This window comes from Dryobates pubescens, chromosome 23, assembly GCF_014839835.1.
Source record: "Dryobates pubescens isolate bDryPub1 chromosome 23, bDryPub1.pri, whole genome shotgun sequence".
In the NCBI taxonomy this organism is placed as follows: Eukaryota; Metazoa; Chordata; class Aves; order Piciformes; family Picidae; genus Dryobates; species Dryobates pubescens.
The window spans coordinates 15,768,379-15,783,247 of record NC_071634.1 but is presented as its reverse complement, the minus strand read 5'-3'; the positions used below and the strand labels follow the sequence as shown (position 1 = coordinate 15,783,247).

At 58.0% G+C, this 14,869-nt stretch overlaps 1 protein-coding gene across 1 annotated transcript in view; it reads left to right on the top strand.

Annotated features, from left to right (window-relative positions):
- DCTN1 (dynactin subunit 1) overlaps positions 1–14,869 on the top strand; it is a 51,904-nt gene that overhangs the window by 908 nt on the left and 36,127 nt on the right. Inside the window, exons 2-5 of the mRNA XM_054172229.1 lie at positions 6,501–6,749; positions 7,589–7,667; positions 9,729–9,760; positions 11,472–11,492. Of these exons, the coding sequence (XP_054028204.1) occupies positions 6,501–6,749; positions 7,589–7,667; positions 9,729–9,760; positions 11,472–11,492 (381 nt within the window). The remainder of the gene's footprint in view (positions 1–6,500; positions 6,750–7,588; positions 7,668–9,728; positions 9,761–11,471; positions 11,493–14,869) is intronic.

Genomic DNA, 14,869 nt, shown 5'->3' with positions numbered 1-14,869 from the left:
CCGCCGGGCCTCGCTCCCCGACGCCTTTCTTTGTCGTGTGCCTCCCTGCCGCCGCGGTGACATCGCGTCCCAGACCCCGGCTGCTCCGGGGACAGGCAGCGCTGCCGTCGCCGTCTCCTTCACCTGGTGACTCCAGGGGCGGGAGGGCTGCGCCGTGGCACGGCTGGAGCCCCCTCCCTGCCTCCCTCCCCATCGCGCTGGGGCCGCAGCCGGCGCGGGGCATGTCCCACGTCCCCCGTGGCCCACCCCTGGGCTTGTGTGAGCGCAGCGAGCCCGCCGCCGGTAGGGTGGGGGTGGTGGTTTGGTTCCTGGCTGAAGGGGGTATTCGCTTCGGCTGCTGGACAGAGAGAGGCTCAGGGCCGCCGGTGACAGCGTGTGGCTGGGAAGTTGTTTTGCCCACCCTGTGTGGGGTCAAAGTGTGTTTCCGTGGGGGGATGTGGCTGCAGATGCTCCTCTGGGCCGGGAGGGGATGTCTGCGGTGGCTTGAGGGCTGCTGGAGCCTTCTGGGCTCTGTCTCCTGCATGTGGCTGTTTTCAGTGCAGGGAGCAGAGAGAAGGAGGTGGAAGGCTGAATCTTGGCAGCTCTGTCCTGCTCACTGTGTTCAGTGTTGGGCCCCTCACTGCAGGAGACACATTGAGGTGCTGGAGCCCGGCCAGTCCAGAGAAGGGCAGTGAAGCTGGGGAAGGGTCTAGAGCAGAAGTCTTGTGAGGAGCAGCTGAAGGAGCTGGGGTTGGTCAGCCTGCAGCAAAGGAGGCTGAGACCTTCTGCCTCTCTGCAACTCCCCAAAAGGAGGTTGGAGCCAGGTACCAGTTGGTGTCTTCTTTCAAGGAGCAAGTCATAGGAGAAGAGGAAACAGTCTCAGGTTGCCCCAGGGGAGGTTTAGGTTGGACATGAGGAACAATTTCTTCCCCTTGAGGGTTGCCAAGGCCTGGCCCAGGCTGCCCAGGGCAGTGGTGGAGTCTCCATCCCTGGAGGGGTTTCAAAGCTGTGTAGCTGTGGTGCTGAGGGCCATGGTTTAGTGGTGACCTGGCAGTGCTGGGCTAGAGGCTGGAACTGATGATCCTAAAGGTCTCTTTGAACCAAACCAATTCTGTTTTCACACAAACATGAAGTGATTCCATGAGCTTTGGTCTTCTATTCCAATTTTGGGCCTTCTACTCCAACTGCATTTGGCTGTCAGTGACCAGCGCTGCGCTGGGGCTGTTGTGGTGGTGACCATGCAGGAGTTCTAGGGACATGTGGTCGTACAGCAGTGCTGTGTGGGTGGTGTCATTGTGTTCAGGAGCACCCAAGCCATCTGCATTTGATGTCTCACTCCCCAGGCCTTGAGCAGGAGGAATCCAGCACTGTGGTGGGCGCTTCATCCTGCCCCATCTGCCAGTCCGTCGGTGGCAGACCTGCTCTGGGTCTGCTGGCTATGGTGGCAGGCACCTCCTCTGTGTCACCAGGGTCCCTTCTTAATCCCAGGGTGATCCCCAGCTTTCTGCAGGGGATAACCAGACTTGACAGAAGCTAGAGTTATTTCCCAGCCTTTCCTTACTCCAGCCTTGTTCCTGCAGCCTGAGGCCAAGAGTGTTTTGAGCTGTGGTGGTGAAGCTCACCACGGGAGCTTGTCAGAGCTCTGTTTGGTTGCTGGGCTTGAGATTCACCTGAAACTTTTTCATCTGTGCTGTGAGTGACAGTTTGAGGTTCAGGTAGTCAGGCCTGCCTGGGGGAAGGTGTCCCCATGTGCCAGAGTGACACTGCCAGGCTGGCTGCTGGAAGGAGGACCCTGGGGGCCTGGGTCCTTGGGGGCTGTCTGCTGTAAGGGAGCGAAGCATGGAGACCATCGTGCTCAGGCAAAACGTGGTAGTGACCCAAGTCACACTTCAATCACACATCAAATCACTTGGAATTGTGTCCATTTTTCAGTGACTGGTCACCAGTGGCTTCAAATAGCCAAGGAACCCCCAGGATCCCAGCATGGTGGAGGCTGGAAGGGACCTCTGAAGATCATCCAGTCCAACCCCCTGCTAAAGCAGAGTAGCCCAGAGCAGGCTGACCAGGGTCACAATGTCCAAGGGAGTCTGGAATCCCTCCAGGGAAGGAGACTCCACAGCCTCCCTGGGCAGCCTGCTCCAGGCCTTCAGCACCCTCACAGCCAAGAGGTTTCTGTCCATGGAACCTCCTGGGTTCCAGTTTGTGTCCATTTGCCTTACTTTGTCACAGGGCACCACTGACAAGAGTCATCCTCTGGCCCCCTGCCCTTTAGCTCTTGCTGAGCATTGCTCAGATCCCCTCTGGGGCTGCTCATCTCCAGGCTCCACAGGCTCCCTTGTCCCACAGGCTGGTGACTGTGGCAGCTCTCTGCAGATGGCTGCTGCTCCATCCATCGCTGTGCCACCACCTCAGTGCCTGTGCCCACAACCTGAGTATCTGCAGCACTGCTGTGTCCTGCTGGAGGGGTCTGTGTGACCAGAGGGGATTCTCTCACACCTCCCTTGGTGGTTTGGCACTGCCAGAAGGAGACCTTTGGGCTCACTTTGGGCTGGGATTGCAGGTGGCTTCTGGATGCCTCCAAATCACCATGTGCCAGTGCAGAGGGAGCTTCTGGGCTGTTGGAGTGTGACCTGTACCCTCCATGTTCTGAGTGATGGGGACCCCCTGAGGGGAAGGAGCTGGGGAATGGGGTTGGGGCAGGACACCTGGCTGATGCTCCAGGAGGTCCTTGGTGAGACTTTGTGACCCAAGTGTGTTTGGAAGCCCTTCTGAGAGGCTTTGTCACTGATACCTCCTGGGAAGGGAGGGCACTGGGCATGAGATGAGGGTGGAATTCCTGAACTTGCTGGTTTTAACCTAGAGCCTGATGGGCTGCAGTTACCAAATGGCTTCTGTGGTTGCCACCAACCCCCCCTGCTCCTGCCTCTGCCAGCTTGAATGGCATCAACCTCTGCCCCTCGGTGCCAGGGAGGTGGCAGCCGCTCGAGGAAATGACTCTTTATGTTACTCACTTGTGCTGATGCAGCCCAAGTGTCATTCACTGGCTGCTGTGTTAATTAGAACATCTAATTAAGTGACAGATAAGCCCTGAGACCAGCCCTGGTTGGTGGAGGCTGAGGGGAGCCACAGGGCAAAGCAAAACTGTTTTGAGATGTTTCTCAACTTAATTATCTTCAGGGTTTGTCTTCTCTCCTGACCTGTGCCAGTGTTAGAAGTGGGAAGGGTCACCAAAGAGCCAGTTCTATGGCTTCATTGGCCAGCAGCTCTGGGGGGAGTTCTGTTGTTCCTGGCCCAGATGCTCAGCCAGCAGGGGCAGTACAGGAGTGGGCAGCATGATGGAGAAAATCATAGAACCATAGAACTGTCAGGGCTGGAAGGGACCTCAAGGCTCAGCCAGTCCCAGCCCCCTTGCCATGGGCAGGGACACCTCACACTACAGCAGGCTGCTCACAGCCACATCCAGCCTGGCCTTAAAACCCTCCAGGCATGAGGCTTCCACCACCTCCCTGGGCAGCCTGTGCCAGGCTCTCACCACCCTCATGGGGAAGAACTTCTTCCTAACATCCAATCTGAATCTCCTCATTTCTAGTTTATTTCCATCCCCCCCAGTCCTATCACTCCCTGACACCCTCAAAAGTCCCTCCCCAGCTTTCTTGGAGCCCCTTTCAGATCCTGGAAGGCCACAAGAAGGTCTCCATAGAGCCTTCTCTTCTCCAGCCTGAACAGCCCCAACTCTCTCAGTCTGTCCTCACAGCAGAGCAGCTCCAGCCTTCTGCTCCTCCTCGTGGCCCTTCTCTGGACACCTTCCAGCACCTCCAGACCCTTCCTGGCACAGAGGCTCCAGAACTGGCCCCAGAGCTGCAGCTGTGGTCTCAGCAGAGTGGAGCAGAGGGGGAGAATCCCCTCCCTGGCCCTGCTGGCCACACTTCTCTTGCTGCAGCCCAGGATGGGATTTGCTTTCTGGGCTGCAAGTACATCCTTCATCCAGGATCCTGCAGTTGGGCTTTACTGGGGCAGGAGTTGGGACAGTGAGCTATGTAAGGGTTGGACTGCATCTCTGTGTCAGAGTTTGTGATATGGGGCCCCAGAGAGCTTTTGTGGTTTAAAAATATCACAGAGTCCTTTTTCCATGTAAGTCCCAGATTCTCTGCCCTGGAGAATTTCTGTCACTGCTGGTGAGGAGGAGAGCAGTGCTGGGAGGCCAGCAGTGCCCTCCCCTGCTTCAGCTCCACCAGTGTCTGCCCCAGCCTGGCTGCTCAGCTGCAGCTCTGCTGGCTGCCCCTGCCTTGGTGGGCCTCTGTCCACAGCCACATCAAAATTCACTTGAGGGACAGTGCTGGAAAAATCACTGCAAGAGGCTGGCAGCCTGTGGTGGGGAGTGGGTGAAAGGCTGCAGAGCAGGACGTCAGGAGCCCCCTGAGCTGGCTTTGTGCTCAGAAAATCTGCACTGGGGAGCCATGTCGGATCCTGAAGCCCTCTGTTTAAAAACCCAGGGGTGTTGGTTACTGCTGCTGTTTGCTTTTACTCCCCTGGCACTTTGGAAGGGGAGCCAGGAAGGCAGAGTTGTCCCTCAGCCGGGAGCCCTGCAGAGAGCATTCCCCAGGCGCCCACATGCAGCCCACAGCACCAAACCTGCTGCTGCTGCTGCAGCAACAGTGAAAAAGTTGATGTTTGAGGCCAGTTTGTCTGCTGTCCCTCTCCAGACTGGTGCTGTGGAACAACAAAACCCAAGTCACAGACCATTGCATCACACCTTGGGTGGGAGGCACCTCAAGGCTCACCTGGTCCAACCAGGTGGAAGCCTGCGCTGGACTTTGAAAGTCCTCTTGCAACCAAAACGATTCTGTGCTCTGGGACCCTTTGTCCTGTCCCACCCTGTGCAGCTCAGAGGCTGCTTTGTGCTCTGCTCCTCCTGAAACATCTCCTTGACATTTTTTTTCTGCTGGTCCCTGCCCTGGCTGCCCCCTTGCTGGTGAGGCTGTGCTCTGGGTGTCCCTCCTGGCACCACGGTTTTGCTTCTGCTGTGCTTTGCTGAGCGTGCTCCTGTCCCAGCAGTGCTGCTGCAGGACGAGCAATAGGATGAGAGGAAACAGCCTCCAGCTGCACCAAGGAAGGTTTGGGCTGGACATGAGGAGCCATTTCTTCTTCAACAGGGTTGTCAAGGCCTGGCCTAGGGCAGTGGTGGAGTCCCCATCCCTTGAGGGCTCTCAGGGCTGTGTAGACGTGGTGCTGAGGTTTAGTGGTGGCCTGGCAGTGGTGCTTTGGCCCTGTGGTGTGGCTGCAGTGGTGGTGGCTCCAGCAGCAGTGATCCAGGTCTCTGTGTGTGCCAGCCAACAGCTTTCTGAGCTCCCCAGTTCTCCACATGGGCTGCAGCCACCAAAACCTCCCTTGGTGTGTGGCTGCTGCTGGGGTTTGTCTCCCTGTCCATCAGCCTCAGCTGCTCTTCCTCAGCTGCGTTCTGCCACAGCGTGGGCTTGAAAGCCACCTTCTGTTCCCCTCTGGATAAAGAGTTCATTCTTTCCCTGAGACAGAGCCCAGCAGCCATCAAACTGGAATATTTCATACCCAATAAACAGGACAAGTGACAAACTGGGTGATGTCAGTGCCAAATGTGCCCTGTGTGAGACCCTTGTGAGGACAGCGCTGCAGGGCTGGGCTGAGCTGTGGGACTTGACCTGAGTGAGGCAGCCACACTCCCCCTGCCTTGTCTGTGTCCAAAAGCAGTGGCCTTGGAAGGCTGGCTGGGGAGGGGCTGTTGGGGTGGGGTTACTTTGTAAGCAGTTGGAAAGATCATCAAGTCCCACCATGAAGCCAGCACTGCCAGGTCACCACTAAACCATGGTCCTCAGCACCATGTCCACAGCCTAATGTAGTGATGCATGCTGGGATTTAGATGTGGATTGGTGTTTGTGATGAGGATGCCTCAAACACCTTGTGATAGGCCCTGCTCACTGCAGGGAGGGGGCTGGATGGTCTTGGAAGGTCCCTTCCAAGCCCACTCGTGGAGGTTGGTCTCTTCTCCCAAGGACTAAGTGACAGGACAAGAGGGAATGGCCTCAAGTTGCACCAGGGGAGGTTTAGGTTGAGGAACAATTTCTTCCATGGAAGGGGTTGGCAAGGCCTGGCCCAGGCTGCCCAGGGCAGTGGTGCAGTCCCCATCCCTGGAGGGGTTTCAGAGCTGTGGAGATGTGGTGCTGAGGGCCACGGTTTGGTGGTGCCCTGGCAGTGCTGGGGTGAGGGTTGGAGCTGAGGATCTGAAGAGAAGCAGTTTTGTGTCTCAGACACTGCAGGCAAGCAGCGGTGTGGCTGTTGTCTGGGGTTCCTGTTGGCAGATGCAAGGGAAGCAATGGCTTTTGCTGGCTCCTGAGCAAGGAAGGGGGGGTGGAAGTGGCTGGAGGCCGCCCCCTGGGCTGCGGGCGGCCCCACGGGGCTCGGGGCGTTGGAGGGGGGCGAGACCTCGCTGTGCACGCCGCGACCGTCCGCCTGCCTTCAACCCTCTGCGTCTCTCCTCTCTGCCGCAGGCGTCCGGCACCGGCCCCAGGATGAGCGCGGAAGCCGGCAGCAAGCCCCTCAAGGTGGGCTCCAGGGTGGAGGTCATCGGGAAGGGGCACCGCGGCACCGTGGCTTACGTGGGTGCCACCCTGTTTGCCACCGGCAAGTGGGTCGGCGTCATCCTGGATGAAGCCAAGGGCAAGAACGACGGCACCGTGCAGGGCAAGAAGTACTTCACCTGCGAGGAGAACCACGGCATCTTCGTGCGCCAGTCCCAGGTACGGCGGGCGCGGGGCGGGCGCGGGGCGGGCGCGGGCAGCCGCCTCCGCTGCCGGCTCAGCCGCCCTCCTGGCACCTGCCCTGGCCCGTGTGGGGAGCAGAGCGGCTCCGTGCACGCGGGGCAGCCCCGGCACAGGAGGGTCCACCTCACACGAGGGGCAGCTTCTGCGCCGTGAGGGTCACAGGGCCCCGCAGCAGGCTGCCCAGGGAGGCTGTGGAGTCTCCTCTGGAGCCTGTCCAGCCCCAGCTGGATGTGTTCCTGTGTGACCTGTGCTGGATTCTCTGGTCCTGCTCTGGCAGGGGGGTTGGACTTGATGATCCCTTCCAACCCCTAACAGCCTATGATCCCATGATCAGCTGGAGGCTGCTGAAGCTGGGGCTTGGCCCAGGCTGACAGGTGACAGGAAGCTCCACCTCTACATGAGGAAGAACTTCTTGACTGTAAGGGTCACAGAGCCCTGGCCAGGCTGCCCAGAGAGGTTGTGGAGTCTCCTGCTCTGGAGACTTTCAAGCCCCAGCTGGATGTGTTCCTGTGTGACCTGTGCTGGATTCTCTGCTCCTGCTCTGGCACATGGGGGTTGGAATTGATGATCTCCTGAGGTCTCTTCCAACCCCTGACATCCTGGGAGCCTAAATCCTGAGTTTTGACCTTTTCTGTTTTGATTCCCTGTGGGAATAACGAGTAGGAAGCCTGTGGCAGGAGGGTGGTTGGGCAGGTGAGCTTGAGCAGGGCCAAAGAACTGCAGTCAGCTCTGTGTGACAGCCCCAGCAGGGGCCTCTTTGCTGGCCACACTGTGGTTTGGGGTTTGTGTAATCACAGTGGCTTTGCTTTTTCCAGATCCAAGTCTTTGAAGATGGAGCTGATACAACATCCCCAGAAACACCAGAATCAGCTGCCTTGAAAGTCCCCAAACGAGGTATGGCCAAAACCTGCCCTGTGGTCTGGGCCAGGTGAGGTCCTGATGCTGAGCAGGGGGTTCCCACACCGGGGTGCAGGTCTTGAGGGGTGGCAGTGGCTGTCCCAAGGCCCTGTTCCTGGGTTGGGGGTGCCAGGCTCCATCCCCAAGTCAGGTGTGCAAGGGCTCACCTTTAAAATTAAGTCCAAGCACTAACCCAGCACTGCCAGGTCACCACTGGACCATGGCCCTCAGCACCACACCTCCATGTCTTCTAAACCCCTCCACCACTGTCCTGTGCGCCTGGGCCAGGCCTTGACAACCCTGCTGGGCAAGTAATTGTTCTCATGTCCAACCTAAACCTCCCCAGGCAGAGCTTGAGGCAGATTGCTCTCATACTGTTGCTTTCTGCTTGGGAGAAGAGACCAAGCCCCACCTGGCTTAAGCCTCATTTCACGAGTTGTAAGGAGACAGAAGGTCTCTCCCCACAGCCTCCAGGCTGGACAAGCCCAGTTCCCTCAGCTGCAGCTCACCAGCCCTGTTCTCCAGACCCTTCCCCAGCTTTGTTGCCCTTCTCTGGACACACTCCAGCACCTCAGTGTCCTTCTTGGAGTGAGGAGCCCACACTGAACCCAGGATTTGAGGGGCAGCTGTTGCTGGTCGAACTGGTGGGCAAAGGGGCTGAGTTGGAGGGGCAACAGGGCAGCAGCAGGTGGACACTGGCCAGGTTCTGAGGGGACCAGCCCCTTTGGGGTGCCACAGTGAGCTCAGGCAGCCAGGCTTGGTGCTGGCCCCACTGCTGCTCAGGGGCAGGGCTGCGGGTGCTGGGCTGTGGCTGCCTGCCAGGGGTTTCCATGGCAACAGCAGTGCCAGCTGCTGCAGTCTGACTGCACTGGGTGGTGCAGGGATTGCTCCCCTGTGCATCCAGCACCTTCCTCTCCCAGGCTGGTAGAGGGGTGAGGGGTGGGCAGGGATTCATGAGGCACTTGTGCAGTGTTTCCTGTGGGGCTGCCAGTGCCACAGCTGGGAATCACAGAGTGCAGACTGGGTTGGGTTGGAAGTGACCTTCAAAAGCCATCTGGTCCAACCACCCTGCAGGGAGCAGGGACATCTTCACCTAGCTCAGGTTGCTCAGGATCACAATGTCCAGGAGGCTTTGGAATCTCTTCAGAGAAGAGGGCTCCACAACCTCTCTGGGCAGCCTGCTCCAGGGCTCCAGCACCCTCACACCAAAGAACTTTCTCCTTATACCCAAATAGAACTTCCTGGGTTGCAGTTTGTGCCCATTGCCCCTTGCCCTGTCACAGGGCACCACTGAGAAGACTCTGGCCCTTTTCTCTTGCCCCCCATCCTTTAGCTGAGCACTGATCAGCTCCCCTCTGGGGCTGCTCTTCTCCAGGCTCAACAGCCCCAGGGCTCTCAGCCTTTGCTCCTCACAGAGCTGCTCCAGGCCCCTCAGCACCTTCATAGCCTCTGCTGGACTCTCTCCAGTAGTTCCTTGTCCCTCTTGAACAGAGGAGCCCAGACCTGGATGCAGTACTCCAGGTGTGGCCTGGCTGTGGCTTCCCAGTGTTGGGAGGTTCCCTGGGGAGCAGAGCTGTGGCTGGCTGGTTTGGGAGTATTTCTGCATGGCCTTCTGTACATGTGCCTTGTGCTAGTTCAGATCCCACATACAGAGTGGGATGAGACTGGAGGGTCTCTGGAGCTGTTCCTCTGGTGCTGCTCAGGTTAGAGTCCCTTCTGGGCTCCAGCTCTGGTCATGTGGCCCTCCAGGCTGCTGGGCACTTCCCACCCAGGGCTCTGATGGTGACTCAGGTTCCCTGAATTGCAGCAGCTCAGCTCAGGAGAAGCAGCAGAGCCTGACCTAGTTCTGACACACGTGCCTGAGTGCTTGGCTTCCTCAGGCTCTGCCAGCAGGCCTCATAAGGGAGTCCCTGTTCCCTCAGCCCACAGCCCCCCGCTGCCCCCCGCTCCCTGCTGCCCTCACCCGCCCCAGGGGCTCCTTTCTCCGGGCTGCAGGCACTCTGTATGCAGCTCACACCCTCCCCAGCCTCACCCTGCTCTTTCTGTTCTCCTTTGCAGATTCCCTGGATGCTGCCAAAGCCAGCAAGCTGGTGAGTGCTGGGCTGGGCTTCCTCAGGCTCCACATCCCCTTTGTGGGGTGCAGCTAGTGGAAGAGGCAGGGGTGCCCATGCTGCTCTGTGCCTTCTCTCTCACTTCTATCGCTTCCAGAAGCTCAATTTTGCAACCCTGTGGCCACCCCCTGCCCTCCCCCAGATCCCTCTCCCTCCAAACACACAGAAAGGACAGGATTTTGCCAGCCTGCCTCTTCCTTACCCCCTTTCCCTTCAAGGCTGCGATGCAGGTGCCCCTGGTGAAGCAGATTTCTTCTGGAAGCCATGGGAGGAAGGCTGCATGAAAAGGAATTTTCAAGTGATGACCAGAAAACAAGAAGTTAGGGGGAAATATCCCCCAGGGCAGCTTCCTCTGTCACTGGTTTTACCTCAGCTCAGTGACTATTGCAGCATTCCCCTCCTGCACAGCTCTGGGCTGCTCCCCCTGCACTGACAGCCCTTAGATCCTGCAGGAAGGATGTTCCCTGTTCCTTGGGATGCCTGAAGTGAGCTTCCTCTGGCTCATGTGTGTGGCTGGCAGAGGAATGCTCTGTTTCTCCTGGTTCCTGTGGGTGCAAGCTTGAATTTGGCATTTCCTCACTCCTGAGTGATAAGTGTGGACCCCCAGGTTAAACATCTGGCAGACCTCCTGTCCATGAGCATCACTTGGTTGGTTTTTAGGGCTGAAGGGCATTTGGTGCCGGTGGAAGCAGCAGGTGTTGGTGGATGGAGCTTGCTGCTGCTCTGGACTGGGGCTGCTGCTGCCTGATGTGCTGCCATGCCCTGGGGCACCCAGGCTGGAGCTTACAATGAACACCCTGCCACTTTCCAGAGAGGGCTGGGGGGGTGCCCAGCTCCTGAGGGTGAGCTGAGTGCTGCCACCCTGATGGGCACACAGAGCTTTGTCTTCTGCCCCTTGTGTGAGACACAGGTGGAGTTTGCTTTCCAGGATTCCACTGCTCCTCCCAGGAGCTGCTACAGAGGCATGGACCTGAGGAAAGTGCTGGGCAAGTGCTTTGAGCCACTTGCTCAGTATTTCAGCCCAAACTGGAGGAGGTTTCCTGCATGCTGTGGGTGAAATGTGATTTCTTGTCAGCAGGGGTGTAAGCTTCTGTGAGAAATCATCCTCAGGGCAGCAGCCAGTGCAGGGCTGTGCCTTGGTGTCATCAAGAATTGCACTGTAAAAGCAAAGCTGCTGCGTCAGTGGTGAGCTGCAAGCAGCCTGTGTGACCTGAGGGCTGTGGAAGTGCACCACAAAAGCCATGGGAGATCAAGCAGTGGGATACAGCTCCTTCTTCCCTTGGCAGTGCCTGATCTGAGGGGAGCAGTGTTTGTGAGAGCTGGGCTGGGGTCCCTCCTTCTCAGACACCCCTAAGCACATTGGTCAGCTCTTCTTCCCAAGTGCTGGTGGCCACCATTCCCTCACTCTGTCTTCCCTTGTGTCCTGGCTCCTGAGAAGATCCTGTGCTGGGCCAGGGGAAGGTGAATCAAACACACTGCAGTAGAGCTCCTGGACGAGAGGAGGTTCTGCTTGCCTCTCTTCAGCAGTTGTTTAAGCTCACCTGAATGCATTCCCCTTTCTGCTGGTGTCTTTGCAGCCCAGGCTGAGCCCTGTGCTGCCCCCTGAGCTCTGTGTGGGAGCAGAGAGCAGCTGGCTGCTGGGCGCTGTGGGAGCTCTAACTCTATGCTCTTTTGTTCCCTCCTCACGCAGCGTGGAGCCAAACCCAAAAAGGTGCTGCTTTTATAACAATTAATCCATGTCTTGCCAAGTCTCCTGGCTGCATGATGGGCCCTCCAGTGCATCCCAGTGCATCCCAGTGCATCCCAGTTCATGGTCACCCATTGCTGCTCTCCTCCATCACGCCGCTGCATGTTTGCTCGTTGCATGCGCTCCCCTCGCCCGTCCCACCTTGCTCCCAGGTCAGTGCAGCCCAAGCCAGGGCTCCCCTGGCAGACCACAGCTTGGTCAGAAGAGGCTGCCCTGTGGGATTGCAGCTCAAAGGAGGTAGGGAGGCCAGCAGCCCAGCTTTGTGCTCAGCTTGGAGGTTTTCTGCTGTTCCTGTTGATCACAGTGGAGTTTCCAAGCCAGCACTGGGTGCTGGTCACCGTGAAGCCAGCTGTATCCTGGGCTGAGCCCCAGCAGCATGGGCAGCAGGGGCAGGGAGGGGATTCTGCCCCTCTGCTGTGCTCTGCTGAGACTCCACCTGCAGTGCTGGGGCCAGCTCTGGAGTCCTCAGCAACAGACAGGACCTGTTGGTGCAGAGCCATAGGAGACCACAGCAGTGATAGGAGGGCTGGAAGCCCTCTGCTGTGGGGCCAGGCTGGGAGAGTTGGGGGTGTTCAGCATGGAGAAGACAAAAGCTCCAGGGAGACCTTCTGGTGGCCTTTCAGAGCTTAAAGGGGCCTGTAAAAAAGCTGAGGGCAGAGTTTTAGCAGGGCCTGTTGTGACAGGACAAGGGGTGATGGTTTGAAACTAAAAGAGAGAGACTCAGACTGGTGAGACCCTGGCTGAAGTTGCCCAGAGGGGTGGCAGACGCCCCATGGCTGGAACCATTCCAGGGCAGATTGTTCAGGGCTCTGAGCAACCTATTCTAGTTGCAGACATCCCTGCTGCCTCCAGGGGGTTGGAGTAGATGACCTTGAAAGGTCCCTGCCAGCCTAAACCAGTCTGGGATTCTGTCCTGTACCTGTGAGCTGTGCCCAGCATCGCTCCCAACACATCTGTGTGGAGTTCACACCTGGAAGTTGTGGGCACCAGAGGAGCCAGCCCAGGTACTGCTGCTTCCACCACCTGGCTGACTGTCACAGCTCAGCCCAGTTTGCCTTGCTGGCCACCCTCTCTTTCCCTTAATTCACACTTTGTCAGACCACAACCAGCTCGAGTGTAACACTTGGCCAAAGCCAAACATCTGCTGTATTGCTCCTTACCAAGAGGACCTCTCAAAGGGTCTTGGCAAAGAATCACCAGGTCTGTAGCCTCTGGTGAGCTGGGGTTGTTCAGCCTGGATTAAAGGAGGCAGAGGAGAGACCTTCTGGCTCTCTACAGCTCCCTGGAAGGAGGTTGGAGCCAGGTGGGGCTTGGTCTCTTCTCCCAGGGAACAAGTGATGGGACAAGAGGAACTGGCCTCAAGTTGCACTCAGGGGAGGCTTAGGTTGGACATGAGGAACAATTTCTTCCTCCAAAGGGCTGTTTAGGCCTGATCCAGGCTGTCCAGGGCAGGGGTGGAGACCCCATCCCTGAAGGGGTTTAAAGGCCATGGAGATACAGTGCTGAGGGCCATGGTCTGGTGGTGCCCTGGCAGTGCTGGGCTAAGGGTTGGACTTGATGACCTTAAAGATCTTTTCCAATCAAAACAAGTCCATGATTCTATGAGTATTTTTCTGCCATGGGAATGTTGCCAAGAGAGGAGCAAAGCTGGCCACTGGAGACCTGGAACAGGCAAAAGAGAGAAAGCAGCACAGTACCTGCTGGGTCCTTGGTGGTGTCTTGGATGGATCTTTTCACTGTGACCCTTGGGTGAAGGGATGATCCAAACAGCAGCATTCATCCCTGGGAAGTCCACAGGTGAGGAGCAGTGCAGAAGTGCAAGGAGGAGCCCTGAGACACTGTAGATGGGTGGCCTAGAGTGGCTGTTCCTGGATGTCCCTTCTCCTGAGCCCTCTGATCCGAGGCTTTCCTTGCCTGTCTGCCCCACCTCTCGCTGCTGGGAGCTCCCAGCCGGCGCTGCCGTGCTGCAGCTGCTCTGTCCTGCCCCCACTGCCTGTCATTCCCGCGGTGGGAAGGGAAGAACTCCTCAGTTTGGCTGGTGTGTGTCTGTAGTTCCCTGTCCCCGTGGTCTGCAGGCAGTTGGGCTGATGGCAGGTTCCATCTGTGCTGCCATCTGCTCCCAGCCCTAGCTGCTGCTGCTGGCAAGGGAAGGGGCTGTGTGACAATAGCTCCCAGGGAACCCCTCCTGGCCAGATGGGGACAGCACAGCTCTTTCTCAGAGGGAGAGGCCAGTGCTGTGGTTGTGCTGATGTCACCTCAGATTTGCCCTGGCTGGCTTTTAATAAACTTGGCAGCTCTGCACCCCCCTGGCAGCTGCTGCCCTTGCCTGGGCGCCTGGAGCTCGCAGCCCTGCCGGCGTGCTCACAAAGCACCTGATGTGATTAGCAGATAAACCCCAGCTCAGGAGCTTAAGGTGGCTCTTTGCATGTTAAATATAGACTGGGATCCTGTTGAGAGCCTTCTGTGTGCCAGATGGGCCTTAGCCTCCCAGCTCTTGCCCCTCTCAGCTTCCTTGCCTTGGCCTCTCTCAGCTCACTGGGAGCAGTGGGGTAGGACCTCTCAGCGTGGAGGTCATGGCTGCTCCAGCCTTTGCTGTTGGGTATGTGGATGCTGTCAAGGGGGCTGTGGGGCTTCAGAGAATGCTTGGGTCCCCTCTGGGGCTGCCCCAAGCTGTGATGTGGTGCAGGGTGTTGGCTGTGTCCTCGTTCTTCATGCAGGCATCATGTGTGCCTTAGAGTCATGGACTTGTTGGGGTTGGAAAAGACCTGGAAGGTCATTGAGTCCACTAAGCTGGTACTGCCAGGGCACCACCAAACCATGGCCCTCAGCACCACATCTCCATGCCTCTGAAACCCCTCCAGGGATGGAGACTCCACCACTGCCCTGGCCAGCCTGGGCCAGGCTTTGACAGCCCTCAAGGGGAAGAAATTGCTCCTCATGTCCAACCTAAACCTGCCCTGGCACAACCTGAGGCTGTTTGCTCCTGTCCTCTCAAGAGCACAGCTTTGCTGTGTCTCTCTGCAGGGTGCCAGGGGTGCTCCAGCAGTCCCTGCTCTGTCCTGGTGGTTTGCTGTGCCAGTCGTTAGCTGGGTCCTGTGGCAGCCAGCTCCAGGCAGTGGCAGTTGGGCTCTTCAGCCAGGTGCCGAGGGCAGGGGGCAATCTGCTTCCAGATGGTTTCTTTTTAGAGCAGAGAGGCCAGCCCAAGCCCTGTCGGCCCTTTAAAGGGAGGAGTGATCCGATTAGCTCCTAAAACATGGCTTACATCGGAAGGTGTCCCACGGAGAGCTCGGGATGCATGGCTGGGGTCCCTCTCGGCCACTCACAAGCTGTTGGGGCTGCTC